At 46.3% G+C, this 27,022-nt stretch overlaps 1 protein-coding gene across 4 annotated transcripts in view; it reads right to left on the bottom strand.

The window, feature by feature from the left end:
* Positions 1 to 27,022, bottom strand: part of LOC118381633 (transcription factor 4-like) — a 539,774-nt gene that overhangs the window by 61,301 nt on the left and 451,451 nt on the right. For all 4 annotated transcript variants that reach the window (XM_052458604.1, XM_052458603.1, XM_052458601.1 and 1 more), the window contains 3 exons: positions 20,160 to 20,265; positions 11,624 to 11,757; positions 3,308 to 3,443 (listed from right to left, as the gene is read on the bottom strand). In XM_052458604.1, coding sequence (XP_052314564.1) covers positions 3,308 to 3,443; positions 11,624 to 11,757; positions 20,160 to 20,265 — 376 coding nt within the window. The remainder of the gene's footprint in view (positions 1 to 3,307; positions 3,444 to 11,623; positions 11,758 to 20,159; positions 20,266 to 27,022) is intronic.

Here is a 27,022-nt window from a genome sequence, read left to right as displayed (position 1 = left end):
AAAATCTTCTATAAAGATTACACCTGGTTTCCCTGCAGTCTCATAGTTTTACATTATGTATTTGCTTTTTTTAAATCCTAGGGGGTAGATCACCTTTAACCTCTTCCTAGGGGGTAGATCACCTTTAACCTCTTCCTAGGGGGTAGATCACCTTGAACCTCTTCCTGGGGGGTAGATCACCTTTAACCTCTTCCCAGGGGGTAGATCACCTTTAACCACTTCCTAGGGGGTAGATCACCTTTAACCTCTTCCTAGGGGGTAGATCACCTTTAACCTCTTCCTAGGGGGTAGATCACCTTTAACCTCTTCCTAGGGGGTAGATCACCTTTAACCTCTTCCTAGGGGGTAGATCACCTTTAACCTCTTCCTAGGGGGTAGATCACCTTGAACCTCTTCCTGGGGGGTAGATCACCTTTAACCTCTTCCTAGGGGGTAGATCACCTTTAACCACTTCCTAGGGGGCAGATCACCTTTAACCTCTTCCTAGGGGTAGATCACCTTTAACCTCTTCCTAGGGGGTAGATCACCTTTAACCTCTTCCTAGGGGTAGATCACCTTTAACCTCTTCCTAGGGGTAGATCACCTTTAACCTCTTCCTAGGGGTAGATCACCTTTAACCACTTCCTAGGGGTAGATCACCTTTAACCTCTTCCTAGGGGGTAGATCACCTTTAACCACTTCCTAGGGGTAGATCACCTTTAACCTCTTCCTAGGGGGTAGATCACCTTTAACCTCTTCCTAGGGGTAGATCACCTTTAACCTCTTCCTAGGGGTAGATCACCTTTAACCTCTTCCTAGGGGTAGATCACCTTTAACCACTTCCTAGGGGGTAGATCACCTTTAACCTCTTCCTAGGGGGTAGATCACCTTTAACCTCTTCCTAGGGGGTAGATCACCTTTAACCTCTTCCTAGGGGGTAGATCACCTTGAACCTCTTCCTGGGGGGTAGATCACCTTTAACCTCTTCCTAGGGGGTAGATCACCTTTAACCACTTCCTAGGGGGTAGATCACCTTTAACCTCTTCCTAGGGGGTAGATCACCTTTAACCTCTTCCTAGGGGGTAGATCACCTTTAATATTGCAGATAGATTGTAGCTTCAGTCACCATCCTCCATATAATTTAATCCGTTTGTTTGATAAATGAAACACGATCTTTCCTGAATAAATTCCTTAAACTCCTTTTGTTTTGTGTCTAGATTACTCAGTGCTTCTGTTGTACATTTATTTACACCATTTATTTACACCATTTATTCACACCATTTATTTACACCATTTATTTACACCATTTATCTACACCATTTATTTACACCATTTATCTACACCATTTATCTACACCATTTATTTACACCATTTATTTACACCATTTATCTACACCATTTATTTACACCATTTATTTACACCATTTATCTACACCATTTATTTACACCATTTATTTACACCATTTATCTACACCATTTATTTACACCATTTATTTACACAATTTATTTATACCATTTATCTACACCATTTATTTACACCATTTATTTACACCATTGACGTGTAATGTTAGATTTTCTATGTCCGCTGTAAGTCTTTTCTCTGTTAAACGATACTGTTTTAGTTTGTGGGCCCAAAATTGAATTGAAAGGAACACTTAAAAGGATTACGATCCAGTCGGTCCGCTGAACCTGTACGACAAAAAGCTACGAATTCCTCTGTTTTTGATAAGAAAATAGTGTCAGTCAATGAACCCTGGTTTAAATTGTCAATTTCTCCTGCCATCGTGGAGAATTTCTGTCATATTTACATGGAGGTCTATAGGCTGATGGTCTGATCGCATTCCCCATTCTCGAAATACAATACATAGCAAATAGCATAGAAAAGGATACCGGAAAATAATCAAATACCGGAAAATAATCAATCTGACTAGCTTGATTAAGCCTCCAAGTATATCTTACAAGATCCGAGTTTTTAAGCCTCAGTTGGTAGTGTGATTACCTTCAAGGTCCATTGACGTGCTTAAAACTGTATTGTAGCACCCTACCATTATAATATAGTTATATGTATCTTGGAGACTAATTCGATTATTATAAATGTTTTCAAAGAAGGATTGGATTGTCATTATTCGGTCCATATCGATTTATGAGCCATCATTGTTTATCATCATGTTCAACCGAATCCATCTTCCTTCAGGATCTATTTTAACGGAACTCAAGTTTTTGTACACAGTTAATAATTTAACATTGCTCATTTTAAAACTTTTGTGTGTTTTATGTTAACTGTTAATTTGTGAGTGTTAATATCACTTGCATTGGCAATGTCAATATATGTTTAGAGAGAGAGAGAGGTAGAGAGAGGAGTAGAGAGAGATCTCAGAGAGAGGTAGAGAGAGAGAGAGAGAGAGAGAGAGAGAGAGAGAGGTAGAGAGAGAGAGGTAGAGAGAGAGAGAGAGAGAGAGAGAGAGAGAGAGAGAGAGAGAGAGAGAGAGAGAGAGAGAGAGAGAGAGAGAGAGAGAGAGATCTCAGAGAGAGGTAGAGAGAGAGAGAGAGAGAGAGGTAGAGAGAGAGAGAGAGAGAGAGAGAGAGAGAGAGGTAGAGAGAGAGAGAGAGAGAGAGAGAGAGAGAGAGAGAGAGAGAGAGAGAGAGAGAGAGAGAGAGACAGAGAGAGAGAGAGAGAGAGAGAGAGAGAGAGAGAGAGAGAGAGAGAGAGAGAGAGAGACAGGGAGAGAGAGAGAGAGAGAGAGAGAGAGAGAGAGAGAGAGAGAGAGAGAGAGAGAGAGAGAGAGAGAGAGAGAGAGAGAGAGAGAGAGAGAGAGAGAGAGAGAGAGAGAGAGAGAGAGAGAGAGAGAGAGAGAGAGAGAGAGAGAGAGAGAGAGAGATCTCAGAGAGAGAAAGAATGATCGAGATCGATAGAGGGAGAGGGAAAGAGAGAATCATTGTGGAATGTTGGAGGACAAGCATCCAATCTGTTTCTGATTGTTTTATTATTTGTTCAGTGGGATTGAAAAAGAGCAGGACCATATGCTGGAATGTCTGTGGCGGTAGAGAGGAACAACACAGTGACACTCCAGCCATCACTGAGAGGAGGACACGTCACAGCTAATCACAGCAGAGTCAAAACCTGATGTGGTTCTATGTTAATCAGTCAATCTTGTATACGTTTAGTCTTCCTGTCTGTCTGTCTGTCTGTCTGTCTGTCTGTCTGTCTGTCTGTCTGTCTGTCTGTCTGTCTGTCTGTCCGCCCGCCACATTGCTGGTCTTACCACTGTAATCAGCCCTGTCTTCTGTCCTGTCTTCTGCAGCCCTGTGTCCTTGTCCCCAGGTCTTACCCATCACGCTGTCTGTGCCGTTGGTGGTGGCAGTGCAGGAAGCTGTACTGTACTGATTGGAGGCACTGTTACGATGGAAACTGGACATGGGAGGAAGACTGGGGTTGATGTCTGCCGAGGAGTGTGATGGGTAGCTCTGTAGAGAGGGAGAAAAGAGGGAGAGAAACAACCATCAGACTAACCCATTAGAACCCTCAGACTGACCATCTAACCCATTAGAACCCTCAGACTGACCATCTAACCCATTAGAACCCTCAGACTGACCATCTAACCCATTAGAACCCTCAGACTGACCATCTAACTCATTAGAACCCTCAGACTGACCATCTAACCATTTAGAACCATCAGACTGACCATCTAACCATTTAGAACCATCAGACTGACCATCCAACTCATTAGAACCCTCAGACTGACCATCTAACCCATTAGAACCCTCAGACTGACCATCTAACCCATTAGAACCCTCAGACTGACCATCTAACCCATTAGAACCCTCAGACTGACCATCTAACTCATTAGAACCATCAGACTGACCATCTAACCATTTAGAACCATCAGACTGACCATCTAACTCATTAGAACCCTCAGACTGACCATCTAACCCATTAGAACCCTCAGACTGACCATCTAACCCATTAGAACCCTCAGACTGACCATCTAACTCATTAGAACCCTCAGACTGACCATCTAACCCATTAGAACCCTCAGACTGACCATCTAACCATTTAGAACCATCAGACTGACCATCTAACCATTTAGAACCATCAGACTGACCATCTAACCCATTAGAACCCTCAGACTGACCATCTAACCCATTAGAACCCTCAGACTGACCATCTAACCATTTAGAACCATCAGACTGACCATCTAACCCATTGGAACCCTCAGACTGACCATCTAACCCATTTAGAACCCTCAGACTGACCATCTAACCCATTAGAACCCTCAGACTGACCATAAAACCCATTCGAACCATCAGACTGACCATCTAACGCATTAGAACCCTCAGACTGACCATCTAACCCATTAGAACCCTCAGACTGACCATCTAACCATTTAGAACCATCAGACTGACCATCTAACCATTTAGAACCATCAGACTGACCATCTAACCCATTAGAACCCTCAGACTGACCATCTAACCCATTGGAACCCTCAGACTGACCATCTAACCCATTTAGAACCCTCAGACTGACCATCTAACCCATTAGAACCCTCAGACTGACTATCTAACCCATTAGAACCCTCAGACTGACCATCTAACCATTTAGAACCATCAGACTGACCATCTAACCATTTAGAACCTTCAGACTGACCATCTAACCATTTAGAACCCTCAGACTGACCATGTAACCCATTTAGAACCCTCAAACTGACCATCTAACCCATTAGAACCCTCAGACTGACCATCTAACCCATTCGAACCATCAGACTGACTATCTAACCCATTAGAACCCTCAGACTGACCATCTAACCATTTAGAACCATCAGACTGACCATCTAACCATTTAGAACCTTCAGACTGACCATCTAACCATTTAGAACCCTCAGACTGACCATGTAACCCATTTAGAACCCTCAAACTGACCATCTAACAATTTAGAACCCTCAGACTGACCATCTAACTCATTAGAACCCTCAGACTGACCATCTAACCCATTAGAACCCTCAGACTGACCATCTAACCATTTAGAACCATCAGACTGACCATCTAACCATTTAGAACCCTCAGACTGAGCATGTAACCCATTTAGAACCCTCAAACTGACCATCTAACCATTTAGAACCCTCAGACTGACCATCTAACTCATTAGAACCCTCAGACTGACCATCTAACTCATTAGAACCCTCAGACTGACCATCTAACCCATTAGAACCATCAGACTGACCATCTAACCCATTAGAACCCACAGACTGACCATCTAACCCATTAGAACCCTCAGACTGACCATCTAACCCATTAGAACCCTCAGACTGACCATCTAACCCATTAGAACCCTCAGACTGACCATCTAACCCATTTAGAACCATCAGACTGACCATCTAACCATTTAGAACCATCAGACTGACCATCTAACCATTTAGAACCATCAGACTGACCATCTAACCATTTAGAACCATCAGACTGACCATCTAACCCATTAGAACCCTCAGACTGACCATCTAACCCATTAGAACCCTCAGACTGACCATCTAACCCATTAGAACCCTCAGACTGACCATCTAACCCATTTAGAACCATCAGACTGACCATCTAACCATTTAGAACCATCAGACTGACCATCTAACCATTTAGAACCATCAGACTGACCATCTAACCCATTAGAACCCTCAGACTGACCATCTAACCATTTAGAACCATCAGACTGACCATCTAACCCATTAGAACCCTCAGACTGACCATCTAACCATTTAGAACCATCAGACTGACCATCTAACCATTTAGAACCATCAGACTGACCATCTAACCATTTAGAACAATCAGACTGACCATCTAACCATTTAGAACCATCAGACTGACCATCTAACCATTTAGAACCATCAGACTGACCATCTAACCATTTAGAATCATCAGACTGACCATCTAACCATTTAGAACCATCAGACTGACCATCTAAACATTTAGAACCCTCAGACTGACCATCTAACCATTTAGAACCATCAGACTGACCATCTAACCCATTATAACCCTCAGACTGACCATCTAACCATTTAGAACAGGGCTCCGGGCAGCCGAGCGGAAATGGAGGAAAACTCGCCTCCCTGCGGACCTGGCATCCTTTCACTCCCTCCTCTCTACATTTTCCTCCTCTGTCTCTGCTGCTAAAGCCACTTTCTACCATTCTAAATTCCAAGCATCTGCCTCTAACCCTAGGAAGCTCTTTGCCACCTTCTCCTCCCTCCTGAATCCTCCCACCCCCTCCTCCCTCTCTGCAGATGACTTCGTCAACCATTTTGAAAAGAAGGTCGACGACATCCGATCCTCGTTTGCTAAGTCAAACGACACCGCTGGTTCTGCTCACACTGCCCTACCCTATGCTCTGACCTCTTTCTCCCCTCTCTCTCCAGATGAAATCTTGCGTCTTGTGAGGGCCGGCCGCCCAACAACCTGCCCGCTTGACCCTATCCCCTCCTCTCTTCTCCAGACCATTTCCGGAGACCTTCTCCCTTACCTCACCTCGCTCATCAACTCATCCCTGACCGCTGGCTACGTCCCTCCCGTCTTCAAGAGAGCGAGAGTTGCACCCCTTCTGAAAAAACCTACACTCGATCCCTCCGATGTCAACAACTACAGACCAGTATCCCTTCTCTCTTTTCTCTCCAAAACTCTTGAGCGTGCCGTCCTTGGCCAGCTCTACCGCTATCTCTCTCAGAATGACCTTCTTGATCCAAATCAGTCAGGTTTCAAGACTAGTCATTCAACTGAGACTGCTCTTCTCTGTATCACGGAGGCGCTCCGCACTGCTAAAGCTAACTCTCTCCCTCTGCTCTCATCCTTCTAGACCTATCGGCTGCCTTTGATACTGTGAACCATCAGATCCTCCTCTCCACCCTCTCCGAGTTGGGCATCTCCGGCGCGGCCCACGCTTGGATTGCGTCCTACCTGACAGGTCGCTCCTACCAGGTGGCGTGGCGAGAATCTGTCTCCTCACCACGCGCTCTCACCACTGGTGTCCCCCAGGGCTCTGTTCTAGGCCCTCTCTTATTCTCGCTATACACCAAGTCACTTGGCTCTGTCATAACCTCACATGGTCTCTCCTATCATTGCTATGCAGACGACACACAATTAATCTTCTCCTTTCCCCCTTCTGATGACCAGGTGGCGAATCGCATCTCTGCATGTCTGGCAGACATATCAGTGTGGATGACGGATCACCACCTCAAGCTGAACCTCAGCAAGACGGAGCTCCTCTTCCTCCCGGGAAGGACTGCCCGTTCCATGATCTCGCCATCACGGTTGACAACTCCATTGTGTCCTCCTCCCAGAGCGCTAAGAACCTTGGCGTGATCCTGGACAACACCCTGACGTTCTCAACTAACATCAAGGCGGTGTCCCGTTCCTGTAGGTTCATGCTCTACAACATCCGCAGAGTACGACCCTGCCTCACACAGGAAGCGGCGCAGGTCCTAATCCAGGCACTTGTCATCTCCCGTCTTGATTACTGCAACTCGCTGTTGGCTGGGCTCCCTGCCTGTGCCATTAAACCCCTACAACTCATCCAGAACGCCGCAGCCCGTCTGGTGTTCAACCTTCCCAAGTTCTCTCACGTCACCCCGCTCCTCCGCTCTCTCCACTGGCTTCCAGTTGAAGCTCGCATCCGCTACAAGACCATGGTGCTTGCCTACGGAGCTGTGAGGGGAACGGCACCTCAGTACCTCCAGGCTCTGATCAGGCCCTACACCCAAACAAGGGCACTGCGTTCATCCACCTCTGGCCTGCTCGCCTCCCTACCACTGAGGAAGTACAGTTCCCGCTCAGCCCAGTCAAAACTGTTCGCTGCTCTGGCCCCCAATGGTGGAACAAACTCCCTCACGACGCCAGGACAGCGGAGTCAATCACCACCTTCCGGAGACACCTGAAACCCCACCTCTTCAAGGAATACCTAGGATAGGGTAAGTAAGGGTAAGTAATCCTTCTCACCCCCCTTCCCCCCAAAAGATTTAGATGCAAGTGGCTGTTCCACTGGATGTCATAAGGTGTATGCACCAATTTGTAAGTCGCTCTGGATAAGAGCGTCTGCTAAATGACTTAATTGTAATGTAAATGTAGAACCATCAGACTGACCATCTAACCCATTATAACCCTCAGACTGACCATCTAACCATTTAGAACCATCAGACTGACCATCTAACCCATTATAACCCTCAGACTGACCATCTAACCCATTAGAACCCTCAGACTGACCATCTAACCCATTCAAACCATCAGACTGACCATCTAACCATATAGAACCATCAGACTGACCATCTAACCCATTATAACCCTCAGACTGACCATCTAACCCATTATAACCCTCAGACTGACCATCTAACCATTTAGAACCATCAGACTGACCATCTAACCATTTAGAACCCTCAGACTGACCATCTAACCCATTAGAACCCTCAGACTTACCATCTAACCCATTCGAACCATCAGACTGACCATCTAACCATATAGAACCATCAGACTGACCATCTAACCCATTATAACCCTCAGACTGACCATCTAACCCATTATAACCCTCAGACTGACCATCTAACCATTTAGAACCATCAGACTGACCATCTAACCATTTAGAACCCTCAGACTGACCATCTAACCCATTATAACCCTCAGACTGACCATCTAACCCATTAGAACCCTCAGACTGACCATCTAACCATTTAGAACCCTCAGACTGACCATCTAACCCATTATAACCCTCAGACTGACCATCTAACCATTTAGAACCATCAGACTGACCATCTAACCATTTAGAACCCTCAGACTGACCATCTAACCCATTATAACCCTCAGACTGACCATCTAACCCATTAGAACCCTCAGACTGACCATCTAACCATTTAGAACCCTCAGACTGACCATCTAACCCATTATAACCCTCAGACTGACCATCTAACCCATTATAACCCTCAGACTGACCATCTAACCCATTATAACCCTCAAACTGACCATCTAACCCATTATAACCCTCAGACTGACCATCTAACCCATTAGAACCCTCAGACTGACCATCTAACCATTTAGAACCCTCAGACTGACCATCTAACCCATTATAACCCTCAGACTGACCATCTAACCCATTATAACCCTCAAACTGACCATCTAACCAATTATAACCCTCAGACTGACCATCTAACCCATTATAACCCTCAAACTGACCATCTAACCCATTATAACCCTCAAACTGACCATCTAACCCATTATAACCCTCAGACTGACCATCTAACCCATTATAACCCTCAAACTGACCATCTAACCCATTATAACCCTCAGACTGACCATCTAACCCATTATAACCCTCAGACTGACCATCTAACCCATTCGGACCATCAGACTGACCATATAACCCATTATAACCCTCAGACTGACCATCTAACCCATTATAACCCTCAGACTGACCATCTAACCCATTATAACCCTCAGACTGACCATCTAACCCATTATAACCCTCAGACTGACCATCTAACCCATTATAACCCTCAGACTGACCATCTAACCCATTATAACCCTCAGACTGACCATCTAACCCATTATAACCCTCAGACTGACCATCTAACCCATTATAACCCTCAGACTGACCATCTAACCCATTATAACCCTCAGACTGACCATCTAACCCATTATAACCCTCAGACTGACCATCTAACCCATTATAACCCTCAGACTGACCATCTAACCCATTATAACCCTCAGACTGACCATCTAACCCATTATAACCCTCAGACTGACCATCTAACCCATTATAACCCTCAGACTGACCATCTAACCCATTATAACCCTCAGACTGACCATCTAACCCATTATAACCCTCAGACTGACCATCTAACCCATTATAACCCTCAGACTGACCATCTAACCCATTATAACCCTCAGACTGACCATCTAACCCATTATAACCCTCAGACTGACCATCTAACCCATTAGAACCTAAAGCAATGAAGAGTAATAAGAGTGAGATGATATGGAGGCACACCAAGGCTAAGGAATAATCAACTGATGGAGAGAGGTAAGGGCAGGTAAGGGCAGGTAAGGGCAGGTAAGGGCAGGTAAGGGTAGGTAAGGGCAGGTAAGGGCAGGTAAGGGCAGGTAAGGGCAGGTAAGGGCAGGTAAGGGTAGGTAAGGGCAGGTAAGGGCAGGTAAGGGTAGGTAAGGGTAGGTAAGGGCAGGTAAGGGCAGGTAAGGGTAGATAAGGGCAGGTAAGGGCAGGTAAGGGCAGGTAAGGGCAGGTAAGGGTGCTCTCGAGCGGCTAGATGTTCTTTACCATTTGGCCATCAGATTTTCCACCAATGCATCTTATAGGACACATCACTGCACTCTATACTCCTCTGTAAACTGGTCATCTCTGTATACCCGTCACAAGACCCACTGGTTGATGTTTATTTATAAAACCCTCTTAGGCCTCACTCCCCTTTTTTGAGATATCTACTGCAGCCCTCATCCTCCACATACAACACCCGTTCTGCCAGTCACATTCTGTTAAAGATCCCCAAAGCACACACATCCCTGGGTCGCTCGTCTTTTCAGTTCGCTGCAGCTAACGACTGAAATGACAGTTTTATCTCTTCATTCAAAGACTCAATCATAGACACTCTGACTGACAGGTGTGGCTGCTTCACCTGATATATTGTTGTCTCTACCTTCTTACCCTTTGTGCTGTTGTCTGTGCTCAAAAATGTTAATCTCAGCCCCCGTCCCCACACGAGGCCAATTACCTTTTGGTAGGCCATCATTGTAAACAAGAATTAGTTAAATAAAAATAAAACAATGACAAGGAGACATAGAAAGTGACTGAAAGACAGACAGAAGAAGAGGGAGGAGAATAGATTAAAAAAATAAGGAGATAAGGAAAGGAAAGGAGGAGTGGAGAGTAGATTAGAAAATAAGGAGATAAGGAAAGGAAAGGAAAGGAGGAGTGGAGAGTAGATTAGAAAAGAAGGAGATAAGGAAAGGAAAGGAAAGGAAAGGAGGAGTGGAGAGTAGATTAGAAAAGAAGGAGATAAGGAAAGGAAAGGAGGAGTGGAGAGTAGATTAGAAAATAAGGAGATAAGGAAAGGAGGAGTGGAGAATAGATTAGAAAATAAGGAGATAAGGAAAGGAAAGGAGGAGTGGAGAGTAGATTAGAAAAGAAGGAGATAAGGAAAGGAAAGGAGGAGTGGAGAGTAGATTAGAAAAGAAGGAGATAAGGAAAGGAGGAGTGGAGAGTAGATTAGAAAATAAGGAGATAAGGAAAGGAGGAGTGGAGAGTAGATTAGAAAAGAAGGAGATAAGGAAAGGAAAGGAGGAGTGGAGAGTAGATTAGAAAAGAAGGAGATAAGGAAAGGAAAGGAGGAGTGGAGAGTAGATTAGAAAAGAAGGAGATAAGGAAAGGAGGAGTGGAGAGTAGATTAGAAAATAAGGAGATAAGGAAAGGAGGAGTGGAGAGTAGATTAGAAAAGAAGGAGATAAGGAAAGGAAAGGAGGAGTGGAGAGTAGATTAGAAAAGAAGGAGATAAGGAAAGGAAAGGAGGAGTGGAGAGTAGAGTAGATTAGAAAAGAAGGAGATAAGGAAAGGAGGAGTGGAGAGTAGATTAGAAAATAAGGAGATAAGGAAATGAGGAGAGGATACTCACCAGCCGGTCATGCAGGTGGGTGCCACAGTAGCTGCTGCTCTGGGGGCCGTGGGAGGAGTTACCCAGCATGCCGCTGTAACCAGGCTGGTTCATTCCACTGGAGGAGCTCCATGGGTCAGCACTGTGGTGACCGTCTACAGGGGCAAAGAGAGGGATGTGGTGACAGTCTACAGGGGCAAAGAGAGGGTTTTGGTGACAGTCTACAGGGGCAAAGAGAGGGATGTGGTGACCGTCTACAGGGGCAAAGAGAGGGATGTGGTGACAGTCTACAGGGGCAAAGAGAGGGATGTGGTGACAGTCTACAGGGACAAAGAGAGGGATGTGGTGACAGTCTACAGGGGCAAAGAGAGGGATGTGGTGACCGTCTACAGGGGCAAAGAGAGGGATGTGGTGACAGTCTACAGGGGCAAAGAGAGGGATGTGGTGACAGTCTACAGGGACAAAGAGAGGGATGTGGTGACCGTCTACAGGGACAAAGAGAGGGATGTGGTGACCGTCTACAGGGACAAAGAGAGGGATGTGGTGACAGTCTACAGGGGCAAAGAGAGGGATGTGGTGACCGTCTACAGGGGCAAAGAGAGGGATGTGGTGACCGTCTACAGGGGCAAAGAGAGGGATGTGGTGACCGTCTACAGGGGCAAAGAGAGGGATGTGGTGACAGTCTACAGGGGCAAAGAGAGGGATGTGGTGACCGTCTACAGGGGCAAAGAGAGGGATGTGGTGACAGTCTACAGGGACAAAGAGAGGGATGTGGTGACCGTCTACAGGGACAAAGAGAGGGATGTGGTGACAGTCTACAGGGACAAAGAGAGGGATGTGGTGACAGTCTACAGGGGCAAAGAGAGGGATGTGGTGACCGTCTACAGGGGCAAAGAGAGGGATGTGGTGACAGTCTACAGGGGCAAAGAGAGGGATGTGGTGACAGTCTACAGGGGCAAAGAGAGGGATGTGGTGACAGTCTACAGGGACAAAGAGAGGGATGTGGTGACAGTCTACAGGGGCAAAGAGAGGGATGTGGTGACAGTCTACAGGGACAAAGAGAGGGATGTGGTGACAGTCTACAGGGGCAAAGAGAGGGATGTGGTGACAGTCTACAGGGGCAAAGAGAGGGATGTGGTGACAGTCTACAGGGACAAAGAGAGGGATGTGGTGACAGTCTACAGGGGCAAAGAGAGGGATGTGGTGACCGTCTACAGGGGCAAAGAGAGGGATGTGGTGACAGTCTACAGGGGCAAAGAGAGGGATGTGGTGACAGTCTACAGGGACAAAGAGAGGGATGTGGTGACCGTCTACAGGGACAAAGAGAGGGATGTGGTGACAGTCTACAGGGGCAAAGAGAGGGATGTGGTGACCGTCTACAGGGGCAAAGAGAGGGATGTGGTGACCGTCTACAGGGGCAAAGAGAGGGATGTGGTGACAGTCTACAGGGGCAAAGAGAGGGATGTGGTGACCGTCTACAGGGGCAAAGAGAGGGATGTGGTGACCGTCTACAGGGGCAAAGAGAGGGATGTGGTGACAGTCTACAGGGGCAAAGAGAGGGATGTGGTGACCGTCTACAGGGGCAAAGAGAGGGATGTGGTGACCGTCTACAGGGGCAAAGAGAGGGATGTGGTGACAGTCTACAGGGGCAAAGAGAGGGATGTGGTGACAGTCTACAGGGGCAAAGAGAGGGATGTGGTGACAGTCTACAGGGACAAAGAGAGGGATGTGGTGACCGTCTACAGGGACAAAGAGAGGGATGTGGTGACAGTCTACAGGGACAAAGAGAGGGATGTGGTGACCGTCTACAGGGACAAAGAGAGGGATGTGGTGACCGTCTACAGGGGCAAAGAGAGGGATGTGGTGACAGTCTACAGGGGCAAAGAGAGGGATGTGGTGACCGTCTACAGGGGCAAAGAGAGGGATGTGGTGACAGTCTACAGGGACAAAGAGAGGGATGTGGTGACCGTCTACAGGGACAAAGAGAGGGATGTGGTGACCGTCTACAGGGGCAAAGAGAGGGATGTGGTGACAGTCTACAGGGACAAAGAGAGGGATGTGGTGACAGTCTACAGGGGCAAAGAGAGGGATGTGGTGACAGTCTACAGGGGCAAAGAGAGGGATGTGGTGACAGTCTACAGGGGCAAAGAGAGGGATGTGGTGACAGTCTACAGGGGCAAAGAGAGGGATGTGGTGACCGTCTACAGGGACAAAGAGAAGGATGTGGTGACAGTCTACAGGGGCAAAGAGAGGGATGTGGTGACCGTCTACAGGGACAAAGAGAAGGATGTGGTGACAGTCTACAGGGGCAAAGAGAGGGATGTGGTGACCGTCTACAGGGACAAAGAGAAGGATGTGGTGACAGTCTACAGGGACAAAGAGAGGGATGTGGTGACCGTCTACAGGGACAAAGAGAGGGATGTGGTGACAGTCTACAGGGGCAAAGAGAGGGATGTGGTGACCGTCTACAGGGACAAAGAGAGGGATGTGGTGACAGTCTACAGGGGCAAAGAGAGGGATGTGGTGACCGTCTACAGGGGCAGGAGGAGGAGGATGAGGGACCCCTCCTGGAGCATACGCTTACGATCACAACATACACCCTGCTAACTAGATCACAACATACACCCTGCTAACTAGATCACAGCATACACCCTGCTAACTGAATACGCAACATACACCCTGCTAACTAGATCACAGCATACACCCTGCTAACTAGATCACAGCATACACCCTGCTAACTGAATACACAACATACACCCTGCTAACTAGATCACAGCATACACCCTGCTAACTAGATCACAACATACACCCTGCTAACTAAATCACAGCATACACCCTGCTAACTAGATCACAACATACACCCTGCTAACTAGATCACAACATACACCCTGCTAACTAAATCACAGCATACACCCTGCTAACTAGATCACAACATACACCCTGCTAACTAGATCACAACATACACCCTGCTAACTAGATCACAACATACACCCTGCTAACTAGATCACAACATACACCCTGCTAACTAGATCACAGCATACACCCTGCTAACTAGATCACAACATACACCCTGCTAACTAGATCACAACATACACCCTGCTAACTAGATCACAACATACACCCTGCTAACTAGATCACAACATACACCCTGCTAACTAGATCACAGCATACACCCTACTAACTAGATCACAACATACACCCTGCTAACTAGATCACAACATACACCCTGCTAACTAGATCACATCATACACCCTACTAACTAGATCACAGCATACACCCTGCTAACTAGATCACAACATACACCCTGCTAACTAGATCACAACATACACCCTGCTAACTAGATCACAACATACACCCTGCTAACTAGATCACAACATACACCCTGCTAACTAGATCACAACATACACCCTGCTAACTAGATCACAACATACACCCTGCTAACTAGATCACATCATACACCCTACTAACTAGATCACAGCATACACCCTGCTAACTAGATCACAGCATACACCCTACTAACTAGATCACAGCATACACCCTGCTAACTGAATACGCAACATACACCCTGCTAACTAATACGCAACATACACCCTGGGATTCGAACTTGCAACCTTTCGGTTACTAGTCCAACACTCTAACCACTAGGCTACCCTGCCACCTCCACACTCTAACCACTAGGCTACCTGCCGACTCTACACTCTAACCACTAGGCTACCTGCCACCTCTACACTCTAACCACTAGACTACCTGCCTCCTCTGCCCTCTAACCACTAGGCTACCCTGCCATGTCACCTGTACTGATACTATAATGTCTCTGGCTCTCTTCGGGAAGATAATACTTCCATTAACCTGTCTCCGTTTCCATCCTCCACTGTGCACGAAACCCCAAGCTGCCTGCCTACCGTGTGGCTGAGATCCTAACCCTCCCTACTGCATGGCTCTGAGCCCTCAACCACTTGCTGTGTGATTAGTAAGGCAGAGCAGCAGACAGTCCGGGCCAGACCAGAGGCTGTGATGTCACCAACAGCGAACACCAGCCCTCCAGAGAGGCTGTGATGTCACCAACAGCGAACACCAGCCCTCCAGAGGCTGTGATGTCACCAACAGCGAACACCAGCCCTCCAGAGGCTGTGATGTCACCAACAGCAAACACCAGCCCTCCAGAGGCTGTGATGTCACCAACAGCGAACACCAGCCCTCCAGAGGCTGTGATGTCACCAACAGCGAACACCAGCCCTCCAGAGGCTGTGATGTCACCAACAGCGAACACCAGCCCTCCAGAGGCTGTGATGTCACCAACAGCGAACACCAGCCCTCCAGAGGCTGTGATGTCACCAACAGCGAACACCAGCCCTCCAGAGGCTGTGATGTCACCAACAGCGAACACCAGCCCTCCAGAGGCTGTGATGTCACCAACAGCGAACACCAGCCCTCCAGAGAGGCTGTGATGTCACCAACAGCGAACACCAGCCCTCCAGAGGCTGTGATGTCACCAACAGCGAACACCAGCCCTCCAGAGAGGCTGTGATGTCACCAACAGCGAACACCAGCCCTCCAGAGGCTGTGATGTCACCAACAGCGAACACCAGCCCTCCAGAGGCTGTGATGTCACCAACAGCGAACACCAGCCCTCCAGAGAGGCTGTGATGTCACCAACAGCGAACACCAGCCCTCCAGAGGCTGTGATGTCACCAACAGCGAACACCAGCCCTCCAGAGGCTGTGATGTCACCAACAGCGAACACCAGCCCTCCAGAGGCTGTGATGTCACCAACAGCGAACACCAGCCCTCCAATTGCAGGGAAACCTACTCATCTAACTTGGCTGGATTACTTCGTCTATCAATCCACAGCCAAAGCACTGTCTTTTGTTTTTGTATGTACAGTGCCTTCGGTAAGTATTCAGACCCTTTGACTTTTTCCAGATTTTGTTACGTTACAGCCTTATTCTAAAATGTATTTAACAAAAAAAATGTACTCATCAATCTACACACAATACCCCATAATGACAAAGCAAAAAACTGTTTTTTAATTATGTTTTTATTATATAAATAAATATCACATCTACATAAGTATTCAGACTTTTAACTCAGCATTCCGGCACAGCCAGAAGAGGACTGGCCACACCTCATAGCCTGGTTCCTCTCTAGGTTTATTCCTAGGAGCTGTACTTTCTAGGGAGTTTTTCCTAGCCACCGTGCTTCTACACCTGCATTGCTTGCTGCTGGGTTTCTGTACAGCACTTTGAGACATCAGCTGATGTACGAAGGGCTTTATAAATACATTTGATTTGATGGGAATAGGGTAGTGGACTATGTAGGGAATAGGGTAGTGGACTACGTAGGGAATAGGGTAGTGGACTATGTAGGGAATAGGGTAGTGGACTATGTAGGGAATAGGGTAGTGGACTATGTAGGGAATAGGGTAGTGGACTATGTAGGGAATAGGGTAGTGGACTACGTAGGGAATAGGGTAGTGGACTATGTAGGGAATAGGGTAGTGGACAATGTAGGGAATAGGGTAGTGGACTATGTAGGGAATAGGGTAGTGGACTATGTAGGGAATAGGGTAGTGGACTATGTAGGGAATAGGGAATAGGGTAGTGGACTATGTAGGGAATAGGGTAGTGGACTATGTAGGGAATAGGGTAGTGGACTATGTAGGGAATAGGGTAGTGGACTATGTAGGGAATAGGGTAGTGGACTATGTAGGGAATAGGGTAGTGGACTACGTAGGGAATAGGGTAGTGGACTATGTAGGGAATAGGGTAGTGGACTATGTAGGGAATAGGGTAGTGGACTATGTAGGGAATAGGGTAGTGGACTACGTAGGGAATAGGGTAGTGGACTATGTAGGGAATAGGGTAGTGGACAATGTAGGGAATAGGGTAGTGGACTATGTAGGGAATAGGGTAGTGGACTATGTAGGGAATAGGGTAGTGGACTATGTAGGGAATAGGGTAGTGGACGATGTAGGGAATAGGGTAGTGGACTATGTAGGGAATAGGGTAGTGGACTATGTAGGGAATAGGGTAGTGGACTATGTAGGGAATAGGGTAGTGGACTATGTAGGGAATAGGGTAGTGCACTATGTAGGGAATAGGGTAGTGGACTATGTAGGGAATAGGGTAGTGGACTACGTAGGGAATAGGGTAGTGGACTATGTAGGGAATATGGTAGTGGACTATGTAGGGAATAGGGTAGTGGACTATGTAGGGAATAGGGTAGTGGACTATGTAGGGGATAGGGTAGTGGAATGAATAGGGTAGTGGACTATGTAGGGGATAGGGTAGTGGACTATGTAGGGAATAGGGTAGTGGACTATGTAGGGAATAGTGTAGTGCACTATGTAGGGAATAGGGTAGTGGACTATGTAGGGAATAGTGTAGTGCACTATGTAGGGAATAGGGTAGTGGACTATTTTGTTGAAGCACCTTTGGCAGCGATTACAGCATTGATTCTTCTTGGGTATGACGCTACAAGCTTGGCACGCTTGTATTTGGGGAGTTTCTCCCATTCTTCTCTGCAGATCCTCTCAAGCTCTGTCAGGTTGGATGGGTAGTATTGCTGCATAGCCATTTTCAGTTCTCCAGAGATGTTCGATCGTGTTCAAGTCCGGGCTCTGGTTGGGCAACTCAAGGACATTCAGAGACTAGTCCTGAAGCCACTCCTGCGTTGTCTTGGCTCTGTGTTTAGGGTCGTTGTCCTGTTGGAAGGTGAACCTTCGCCCCAGTCTGAGGTACTGAGCGCTCTGGAGCAGTTTTCATCAAGGACCTCTCTGTACTTTGCTCCGTTCATCTTTCCCTTGATCCTGACTAGTCTCCCAGTCTCCTCGGCTGAAAAACATCCCCACAGCTTGATGCTGCCACCACCCTGCTTCACCGTAGGGATGGTGCCAGGTTTCCTCCAGATGTGACGCTTGGCATTCAGGCAAAAGTGGGCTGTCATGTGCCTTTTACTGAGGAGTGGCTTCTATCTGTCCACTCTACTATAAAGGCCTGATTGGTGGAGTGCTGCAGAGATGGTTGTCCTTTTCGAAGGTTCTCCCATCTTCACAGAGGAACTCTGGAGCTCTGTCAGAGTGACCATCGGCTTCTTGGTCACCTCCCTGACCAAGGCCCTTCTCCCCCGATTGATCAGTTTAGCCGGGCGGCCAGCTCTAGGAAGAGTCTTGACGGTTTCAAACTTCTTCCATTAAGAATGATGGAGGCCACTGTGTTCTTGGGGACCTTCAAAGTTGCAAAAATGTTTTGGTACCCTTCCCCAGATCTGTGCTTTGACACAGTCCTGTCTCGGAGTTCTACAGACAATTCCTTCGACCTCATGGCTTGGTTTTTGCTCTGACATGCATTGTCAACTGCGGGACCTTTTTATAGACAGGTGTGCACCTTTCCAAATCATGTCCAATCAGTTGAATCAACTGTGAGACCTTCCATAGACAGTCCAAATCATGTCCAATCAATTGAATTTATCACTGGTGGACTCCAAACAAGTTGTAGAAACATCTCTAGGATGATTACATTTTTTTATTTTTACCTTTATTTTACTAGGCAAGTCAGTTAAGAACAAATTCTTATTTTCAATGACGGCCTAGGAACAGTGGGTTAACTGCCTGTTCAAGGGCAGAACGACAGATTTTGTACCTTGTCAGCTCGGGGATTTGAACTTGCAACCTTTCGGTTACTAGTCCACTAGGCTACCCTGCCGCCCCAATGGATCAATGGAAACAGGATGCACCTGAGCTCAATTTCGAGTTTCATTAGCAAAGGGTCTGAATACTTATGTAAATAAGATATTTTTAGTTAAAAAAAAAAAGTAATACATTTGAAAACATTGCTAAAAACCTGTTTACTCTTTGTCAAAATGGGGTATTGTGATGTCATTATGGGGTATTGTGATGTCATTATGGGGTATTGTGATGTGATTATTGGGTATTGTGATGTATTTATGGGGTATTGTGATGTCATTATGGGGTATTGTGATGTCTTTATGGGGTATCGTGATGTCTTTATGGGGTATTGTGATGTCTTTATGGGGTATTGTGATGTCATTATGGGGTATTGTGATGTCATTATGGAGTATTGTGATGTCATTATGGAGTATTGTGATGTCATTATGGGGTATTGTGATGTCATTATGGGGTATTGTCATGTCATTATGGGGTATTGTCATGTCATTTAGGGGTATTGTGATGTCATTATGGGGTATTGTGATGTCATTATGGGGTATTGTGGTGACATTATGGGGTATTATGATGACATTATGGGGTATTGTGATGTCATTATGGGGTATTGTGTGTAAATTGCTGGGGATTTTTAAAATAATTTTATCAATTTTAGAATAAAGCTGTAATGTAACAAAATGTGGAAAAAGTCAAGGGGTCTGAATACACTGTAACTATCTATCTTAGCGACACACTTTTTGTGCTCGTGTTATTCCATGATAGTTTGCCACTCATTGTGTCCATCACCAAATCTATCCATCTATGATTAAATATGAGGTTGGTTAAAGTATTAAGTATTAAGGATGAACAGAGTTGTGACAGAATCTAATCTATTACCTGGCATGAAGAAGGGGCTGGGGAACCCTCCACTGGGTGGTTTGGAGGAGGGGTACCCCGGTGAGTCCCTGTTGTAGTCAGCTGTGCTGGCAGATGGGGCATATACCTGGGAGAGAGAGAGAGAGAGAGAGAGAGAGAGAGAGAGAGAGAGAGAGAGAGAGAGAGAGAGAGAGAGAGAGAGAGAGAGAGAGAGAGAGAGAGAGAGAGAGAGAGAGAGAGAGAGAGAGAGAGAGAGAGTGGGTTAAACACCTTAGAGAGACAGGGTCAGACAGACAACACCTTACAACAAGCTGCACTGTCATTGGCTAAGATAATAGGTAGACCAATCAATGAGCACTTGAGGTGAGCTTCTCCGCAAGACTTTTGTTCTTCGGCAGCAAGAGCTGATGTTACCTACATGCGAATCATGTTTGTCAGTGACAGTAAACATTCAGGGTTACGTCAAGACCCACAGCGTGAATATCTGGAACAACGAGCAGTCTGACATCATCACCAGAGACTTAACTTTACTTAAGGTCTTATCATGTAGCCAGACACATGAGGTCTGACATGCCTCAGAACAACAACCAACCAACCAACCCCTGTTCTGCAACGTTTGAGTAAGGAGAATATAAGTGTGTGATGTTTGAGCGGTGAGAATGCAGAGAGGGAAAACACAGAAACCTGATAGTTACAGCAGGAAACAGCCTTCCCAGCCAACTTGGCCTCTTCCTCTCTGTGTGTGTGTGTGTGTGTGTGTGTGTGTGTGTGTGTGTGTGTGCGTGTGTGTGTGTGTGTGTGTGTGTGTGTGTGTGTGTGTGTGTGTGTGTGTGTGTGTGTGTGTGTGTGTGTGTGTGTGTGTGCGTGTGTGTGTGTGTGTGTGTGTGTGTGTGTGTGTGTGTGTGTGTGTGTGTGTGTGTGTGTGTGTGTGAGTGAGTGAGTGAGTGAGAGAGAGGCTCTCAGGATATCTTAGCCGTGTCAGCTGCTGCTAAGACTAGAGATGTGTGTCAGACAGACAGCTAGCCAGCGTTATGCTAACTAGGCTAACGGGACCACTCTGAGGCAGAGCAGACTACCCAACACAACACAGGGATGACAGTGTTACTATAGAAACACCCTTCTATTAGGTCAGGATCAAACTGATTCCAAGACATTCAAGTTGTCAAAAAACAAATGATGCTATGCTTTCCGTAACGAAACTGAGTCTCGGAGAAATCACCAACCACGCTGGGGCGGCAGAGTAGCCTAGTGGTTAGTGTTGGAGTAGTAACTGAAAGGTTGCAAGTTCGAACCCCTGAACTGACAAGGTACAAATCTGTCATTCTGCTCCTGAACAAGGCAGTTAAACCACTGTTCCTAGGCCAGTTAACCCACTGTTCCTAGACCAGTTAACCCACTGTTCCTAGACCAGTTAACTCACTGTTCCTAGACCAGTTAACCCACTGTTCCTAGGCCAGTTAACCCACTGTTCCTAGGCCAGTTAACCCACTGTTCCTAGACCAGTTAACCCACTGTTCCTAGACCAGTTAACCCACTGTTCCTAGACCAGTTAACCCACTGTTCCTAGACCAGTTAACCCACTGTTCCCAGGCCGTCATTGAAAATAAGAAGTTGTTCTTAAAACTGACTTGCCTGGTTAAATAAAGGTAAAAAAAACAACAACATTGTCTTTAAAAGGAAACATTCACCAAAGGATTGTGGTATTGAGTACACTCAGAGAGCACTGCTGGGAGGCTTGGTTCCCATGAAGCACCTTGCACCGAAAGGCCGGCCCGCCGGGCTCAATAATCATACCAGTGAGAGCTCCAAACTCAAGCAGTCCTGGTTAAATAAAGCTGTCAAAAACAACTCTAGTTGTCTTTGGACAGGAAACATTCACCAATGTTGTGGTCTCTGAGTTGGGTTAGGACAGGCTGGGAGGCTTGTCAGTCTCTAGTTGGGTTATGGACAGGCTTGGTAATGCTCATCAGTCTCTAGTTGGGTTATGGACAGGCCTGGTAATGCTGGCAGGCTCTAGTTGGGTTATGGACAGGCCTGGTAATGTTGTCAGTCTCTAGTTGGGTTATGGACAGGCCTGGTAATGCTGGCAGGCTCTAGTTGGGTTATGGACAGGCCTGGTAATGCTGGCAGGCTCTAGTTGGGTTATGGACAGGCCTGGTAATGCTATCAGTCTCTAGTTGGGTTATGGACAGGCCTGGTAATGTTGTCAGTCTCTAGTTGGGTTATGGACAGGCCTGGTAATGTTGTCAGTCTCTAGTTGGGTTATGGACAGGCCTGGTAATGCTGGCAGGCTCTAGTTGGGTTATGGACAGGCCTGGTAATGTTGCCAGTCTCTAGTTGGGTTATGGACAGGCCTGGTAATGCTATCAGTCTCTAGTTGGGTTATGGACAGGCCTGGTAATGCTATCAGTTGGGTTCTAGTTGGTCTCTAGTTGGGTTATGGACAGGCCTGGTAATGTTGTCAGTCTCTAGTTGGGTTATGGACAGGCCTGGTAATGTTGTCAGTCTCTAGTTGGGTTATGGACAGGCCTGGTAATGCTGTCAGGCTCTAGTTGGGTTATGGACAGGCCTGGTAATGTTGTCAGTCTCTAGTTGGGTTATGGACAGGCCTGGTAATGTTGTCAGTCTCTAGTTGGGTTATGGACAGGCCTGGTAATGCTGGCAGGCTCTAGTTGGGTTATGGACAGGCCTGGTAATGCTGTCAGTCTCTAGTTGGGTTATGGACAGGCCTGGTAATGTTGTCAGTCTCTAGTTGGGTTATGGACAGGCCTGGTAATGCTGTCAGGCTCTAGTTGGGTTATGGACAGGCCTGGTAATGCTGGCAGGCTCTAGTTGGGTTATGGACAGGCCTGGTAATGTTGTCAGTCTCTAGTTGGGTTATGGACAGGCCTGGTAATGCTGGCAGGCTCTAGTTGGGTTATGGACAGGCCTGGTAATGCTGGCAGGCTCTAGTTGGGTTATGGACAGGCCTGGTAATGTTGTCAGTCTCTAGTTGGGTTATGGACAGGCCTGGTAATGTTGTCAGTCTCTAGTTGGGTTATGGACAGGCCTGGTAATGCTATCAGGCTCTAGTTGGGTTATGGACAGGCCTGGTAATGTTGTCAGTCTCTAGTTGGGTTATGGACAGGCCTGGTAATGTTGTCAGTCTCTAGTTGGGTTATGGACAGGCCTGGTAATGCTGGCAGGCTCTAGTTGGGTTATGGACAGGCCTGGTAATGTTGCCAGTCTCTAGTTGGGTTATGGACAGGCCTGGTAATGCTATCAGTCTCTAGTTGGGTTATGGACAGGCCTGGTAATGCTATCAGTCTCTAGTTGGGTTATGGACAGGCCTGGTAATGTTGTCAGTCTCTAGTTGGGTTATGGACAGGCCTGGTAATGTTGTCAGTCTCTAGTTGGGTTATAGGGCAGGCCTGGTATTGTTGACAGTCTCTAGTTGGGTTATGGACAGGCCTGGTAATGATGTCAGTCTCTAGTTGGGTTATGGACAGGCCTGGTAATGCTGGCAGGCTCTAGTTGGGTTATGGACAGGCCTGGTAATGTTGTCAGTCTCTAGTTGGGTTATGGACAGGCCTGGTAATGTTGTCAGTCTCTAGTTGGGTTATAGGGCAGGCCTGGTATTGTTGTCAGTCTCTAGTTGGGTTATGGACAGGCCTGGTAATGTTGTCAGTCTCTAGTTGGGTTATGGACAGGCCTGGTAATGCTGGCAGGCTCTAGTTGGGTTATGGACAGGCCTGGTAATGCTATCAGTCTCTAGTTGGGTTATGGACAGGCCTGGTAATGCTGGCAGGCTCTAGTTGGGTTATGGACAGGCCTGGTAATGCTATCAGTCTCTAGTTGGGTTATGGACAGGCCTGGTAATGCTATCAGTCTCTAGTTGGGTTATGGACAGGCCTGGTAATGCTATCAGTCTCTAGTTGGGTTATGGACAGGCCTGGTAATGTTGTCAGTCTCTAGTTGGGTTATGGACAGGCCTGGTAATGCTATCAGTCTCTAGTTGAGTTATAGGGTATTTTGTCATATTTCCTGTCTTCCAACTCGAGACACAAACTGGACACATTATGCTGATTAACCTACTCACTTACTCACACAGCTGGATATCTTAGCTTAGCTGGCTAACACAGCTGGCTAACACAGCTGGCTAACATAGCTGGATATCTTAGCTTAGCTGGCTAACACAGCTGGCTAACACAGCTGGCTAACACAGCTGGATATCTTAGCTTAGCTGGCTAACACAGCTGGCTAACACAGCTGGCTAACATAATAATAATAATATATGCCATTTAGCAGACGCTTTTATCCAAAGCGACTTACAGTCATGTGTGCATACATTCTACGTATGGGTGGTCCCGGGAATCGAACCCACTACCCTGGCGTTACAAGCGCCGTGCTCTACCAACTGTGCTACAGAAAGACCACATAGCTGGATATCTTAGCTTAGCTGGCTAACATAGCTGGCTAACATAGCTGGCTATCTTAGCTATCTTCCCTACATCGATTTGATGCAGTCAGGACAGGCACTACCAGATGGCATGACAGATTACTTATGGCATCTACAAGTTAGTCTAGTGAGAGTCTGTAAGGCTACTCTTTCTCTCCTCTCTGTCTCTGTCTCTGTCTCTCTCTCTCTCTCTCTCTCTGTCTCTCTCTCTCTCTCTCTCTCTCTCTGTCTCTCTGTCTCTCTCTCTCTCTCTCTCTCTCTCTCTCTCTCTCTCTCTCTCTCTCTCTGCTTTCCGTGTCAAACACACTGACCCCTGTCCACCCCACGCACAGCTACAAGCAAGCAGAGGGGCACCTCTCTCCCAAGTTACACAGGCTGCGAAGCAAGCCAAGTTCCCAAGTTTAAACCACTTTCAGTATTTAACACATGTATTCTCACAATCCAGACCCCCCCCCCCCAAAAAAAAAGATATTAAAGGAATACTGAATTGATTTAAAATGCCCATCCCTAATCCAGACATGGCTGGTATGTGGTGAGAGATAAACAGACACAAGGGGTCATAGTGTATTACTGTGTTTCTGTCTCCAGACTGGCACAGACAGAGACATTCTACACATGCACCTGTTCCCATGACTACACAGCAGTGGGACTGAGATTCTGTATTATTGTTGGGCTCAATTCCATTTTCAAATCAGTCAGTTCCAGAATTCCAGAATTCTGTAATTCTGTAATTCTAATTCGGAGCACTATGACCTATTGGAAGGTTACGCATGACTGTACATTCCTTTGGTAGTTCTGTGTGGACTACTGTGTAAAGACAGACAGAAGTACACCGTTCTTAAGACTGAACTGAAATGGGTGAATTATTGGTATTACATTTTTTTTAAACAATTTTTTCATTGAACCTTTATTTATTTCAGGCGAGTCAATTAAGAACAAATTGTTATTTACAAGGACGGCCTGGGAGGATTTGGTGCTGTTTTGATTATGATGGTTTCCATTGATGTTGATTCTATTTGAGGTGTCTCACACTGTGCTGAGTCCTCTGAAATATGAAGAACATTGTAAACTGGGTGTTTGCTGATTGGCGCGCAGCCGTGGTATATCAGACTACTGTATATCACGGTTATAACACAACATTAATTTTTACTGCACTAATTAGGTTTGTAACCAGTTAGCAATAAGGAACCTCGGGGGTTCAGCCGTGGTATATTAGCTGTGGTATATTAGCCATATACCACACCCCCTCGTGCCTTATTGCTTAAATAAACTACAGGACATAAGAGAGAGGATGATTAAGACCAAGTCACTGCACTGGGACAGGGAGAGAGAGACAGAGAGAGAGAGAGAGAGAGAGAGAGAGAGAGAGAGAGAGAGAGAGAGAGAGAGAGAGAGAGAGAGAGAGAGAGAGACAGAGAGAGAGGGATTAGACCCAACCAAATCATGAGAAAACAAAAAGATAATTACTTAACACATTGGAAAGAATTAACAAAAAAACAGAGCAAACTAGAATGCTATTTGGCCCTACACAGAGAGTACACAGCGGCAGAATACCTGACCACTGTGACTGACCCAAAATTAAGGAAAGCTTTGACTATGTACAGACTCAGTGAGCATAGCCTTGCTATTGAGAAAGGCCGCCGTAGGCAGACATGGCTCTCAAGAGAAGACAGGCTATGTGCTCACTGCCCACAAAATGAGGTGGAAACTGAGCTGCACTTCCTAACCTCCTGCCCAATGTATGACCATATTAGAGAGACATATTTCCCCCAGATCACACAGATCCACAAAGAATTCGAAAACATATCCAATTTTGAAAACTCCCATATCTACTGGGTGAAATTCCACAGTGTGCCATCACAGCAGCAAGATTTGTGACCTGTTGCCACGAGAAAAGGTCAACCAGTGAAGAACAAACACCATTGTAAATACAACCCATATTTATGCTTATTTATTTTATCTTGTGTCCTTTAATTATTTGTACATTGTGTATATATATATATATATATATATATATATATATATATATATAATATGACATTTGTAATGTCTTTACTGTTTTGAAACTGTTGTATGTGTAATGTTTACTGTTAATTTGTGTTGTTTTTCACTTTATATATTCACTTTGTATGTTGTCTACCTCACTTGCTTTGGCAATGTTAACATATGTTTCCCATGCCAATAAAGCCCTTGAATTGAATTGAATTGAGAGAGAGAGAGAGAGAGAGGAAAATGGAACGAGGAGTGGAATGGTTCACTGCTGTCTTTAGTTGTGAGATGAGTTCCTCCAAATCAGCCCAATGTGTGGAACATCTGGTAAAGCCCTTCAACCCCCCTCCTCCTTCCCTCTTTTCCTTAACACCCCCCTCCCTCCCTCCCTCCACTCTGCTCACACCGTTCTTCACCTTCCTGTGTCAAAACAAAGCCCTGTCTTGGTGGGTGGTTA

The sequence above is a fragment of the Oncorhynchus keta genome, chromosome 12, assembly GCF_023373465.1.
Source record: "Oncorhynchus keta strain PuntledgeMale-10-30-2019 chromosome 12, Oket_V2, whole genome shotgun sequence".
NCBI lineage: Eukaryota > Metazoa > Chordata > Actinopteri > Salmoniformes > Salmonidae > Oncorhynchus > Oncorhynchus keta.
The sequence above is the reverse complement of the archived record's forward strand: the minus strand, read 5'-3'. Positions and strand labels throughout refer to the sequence as shown.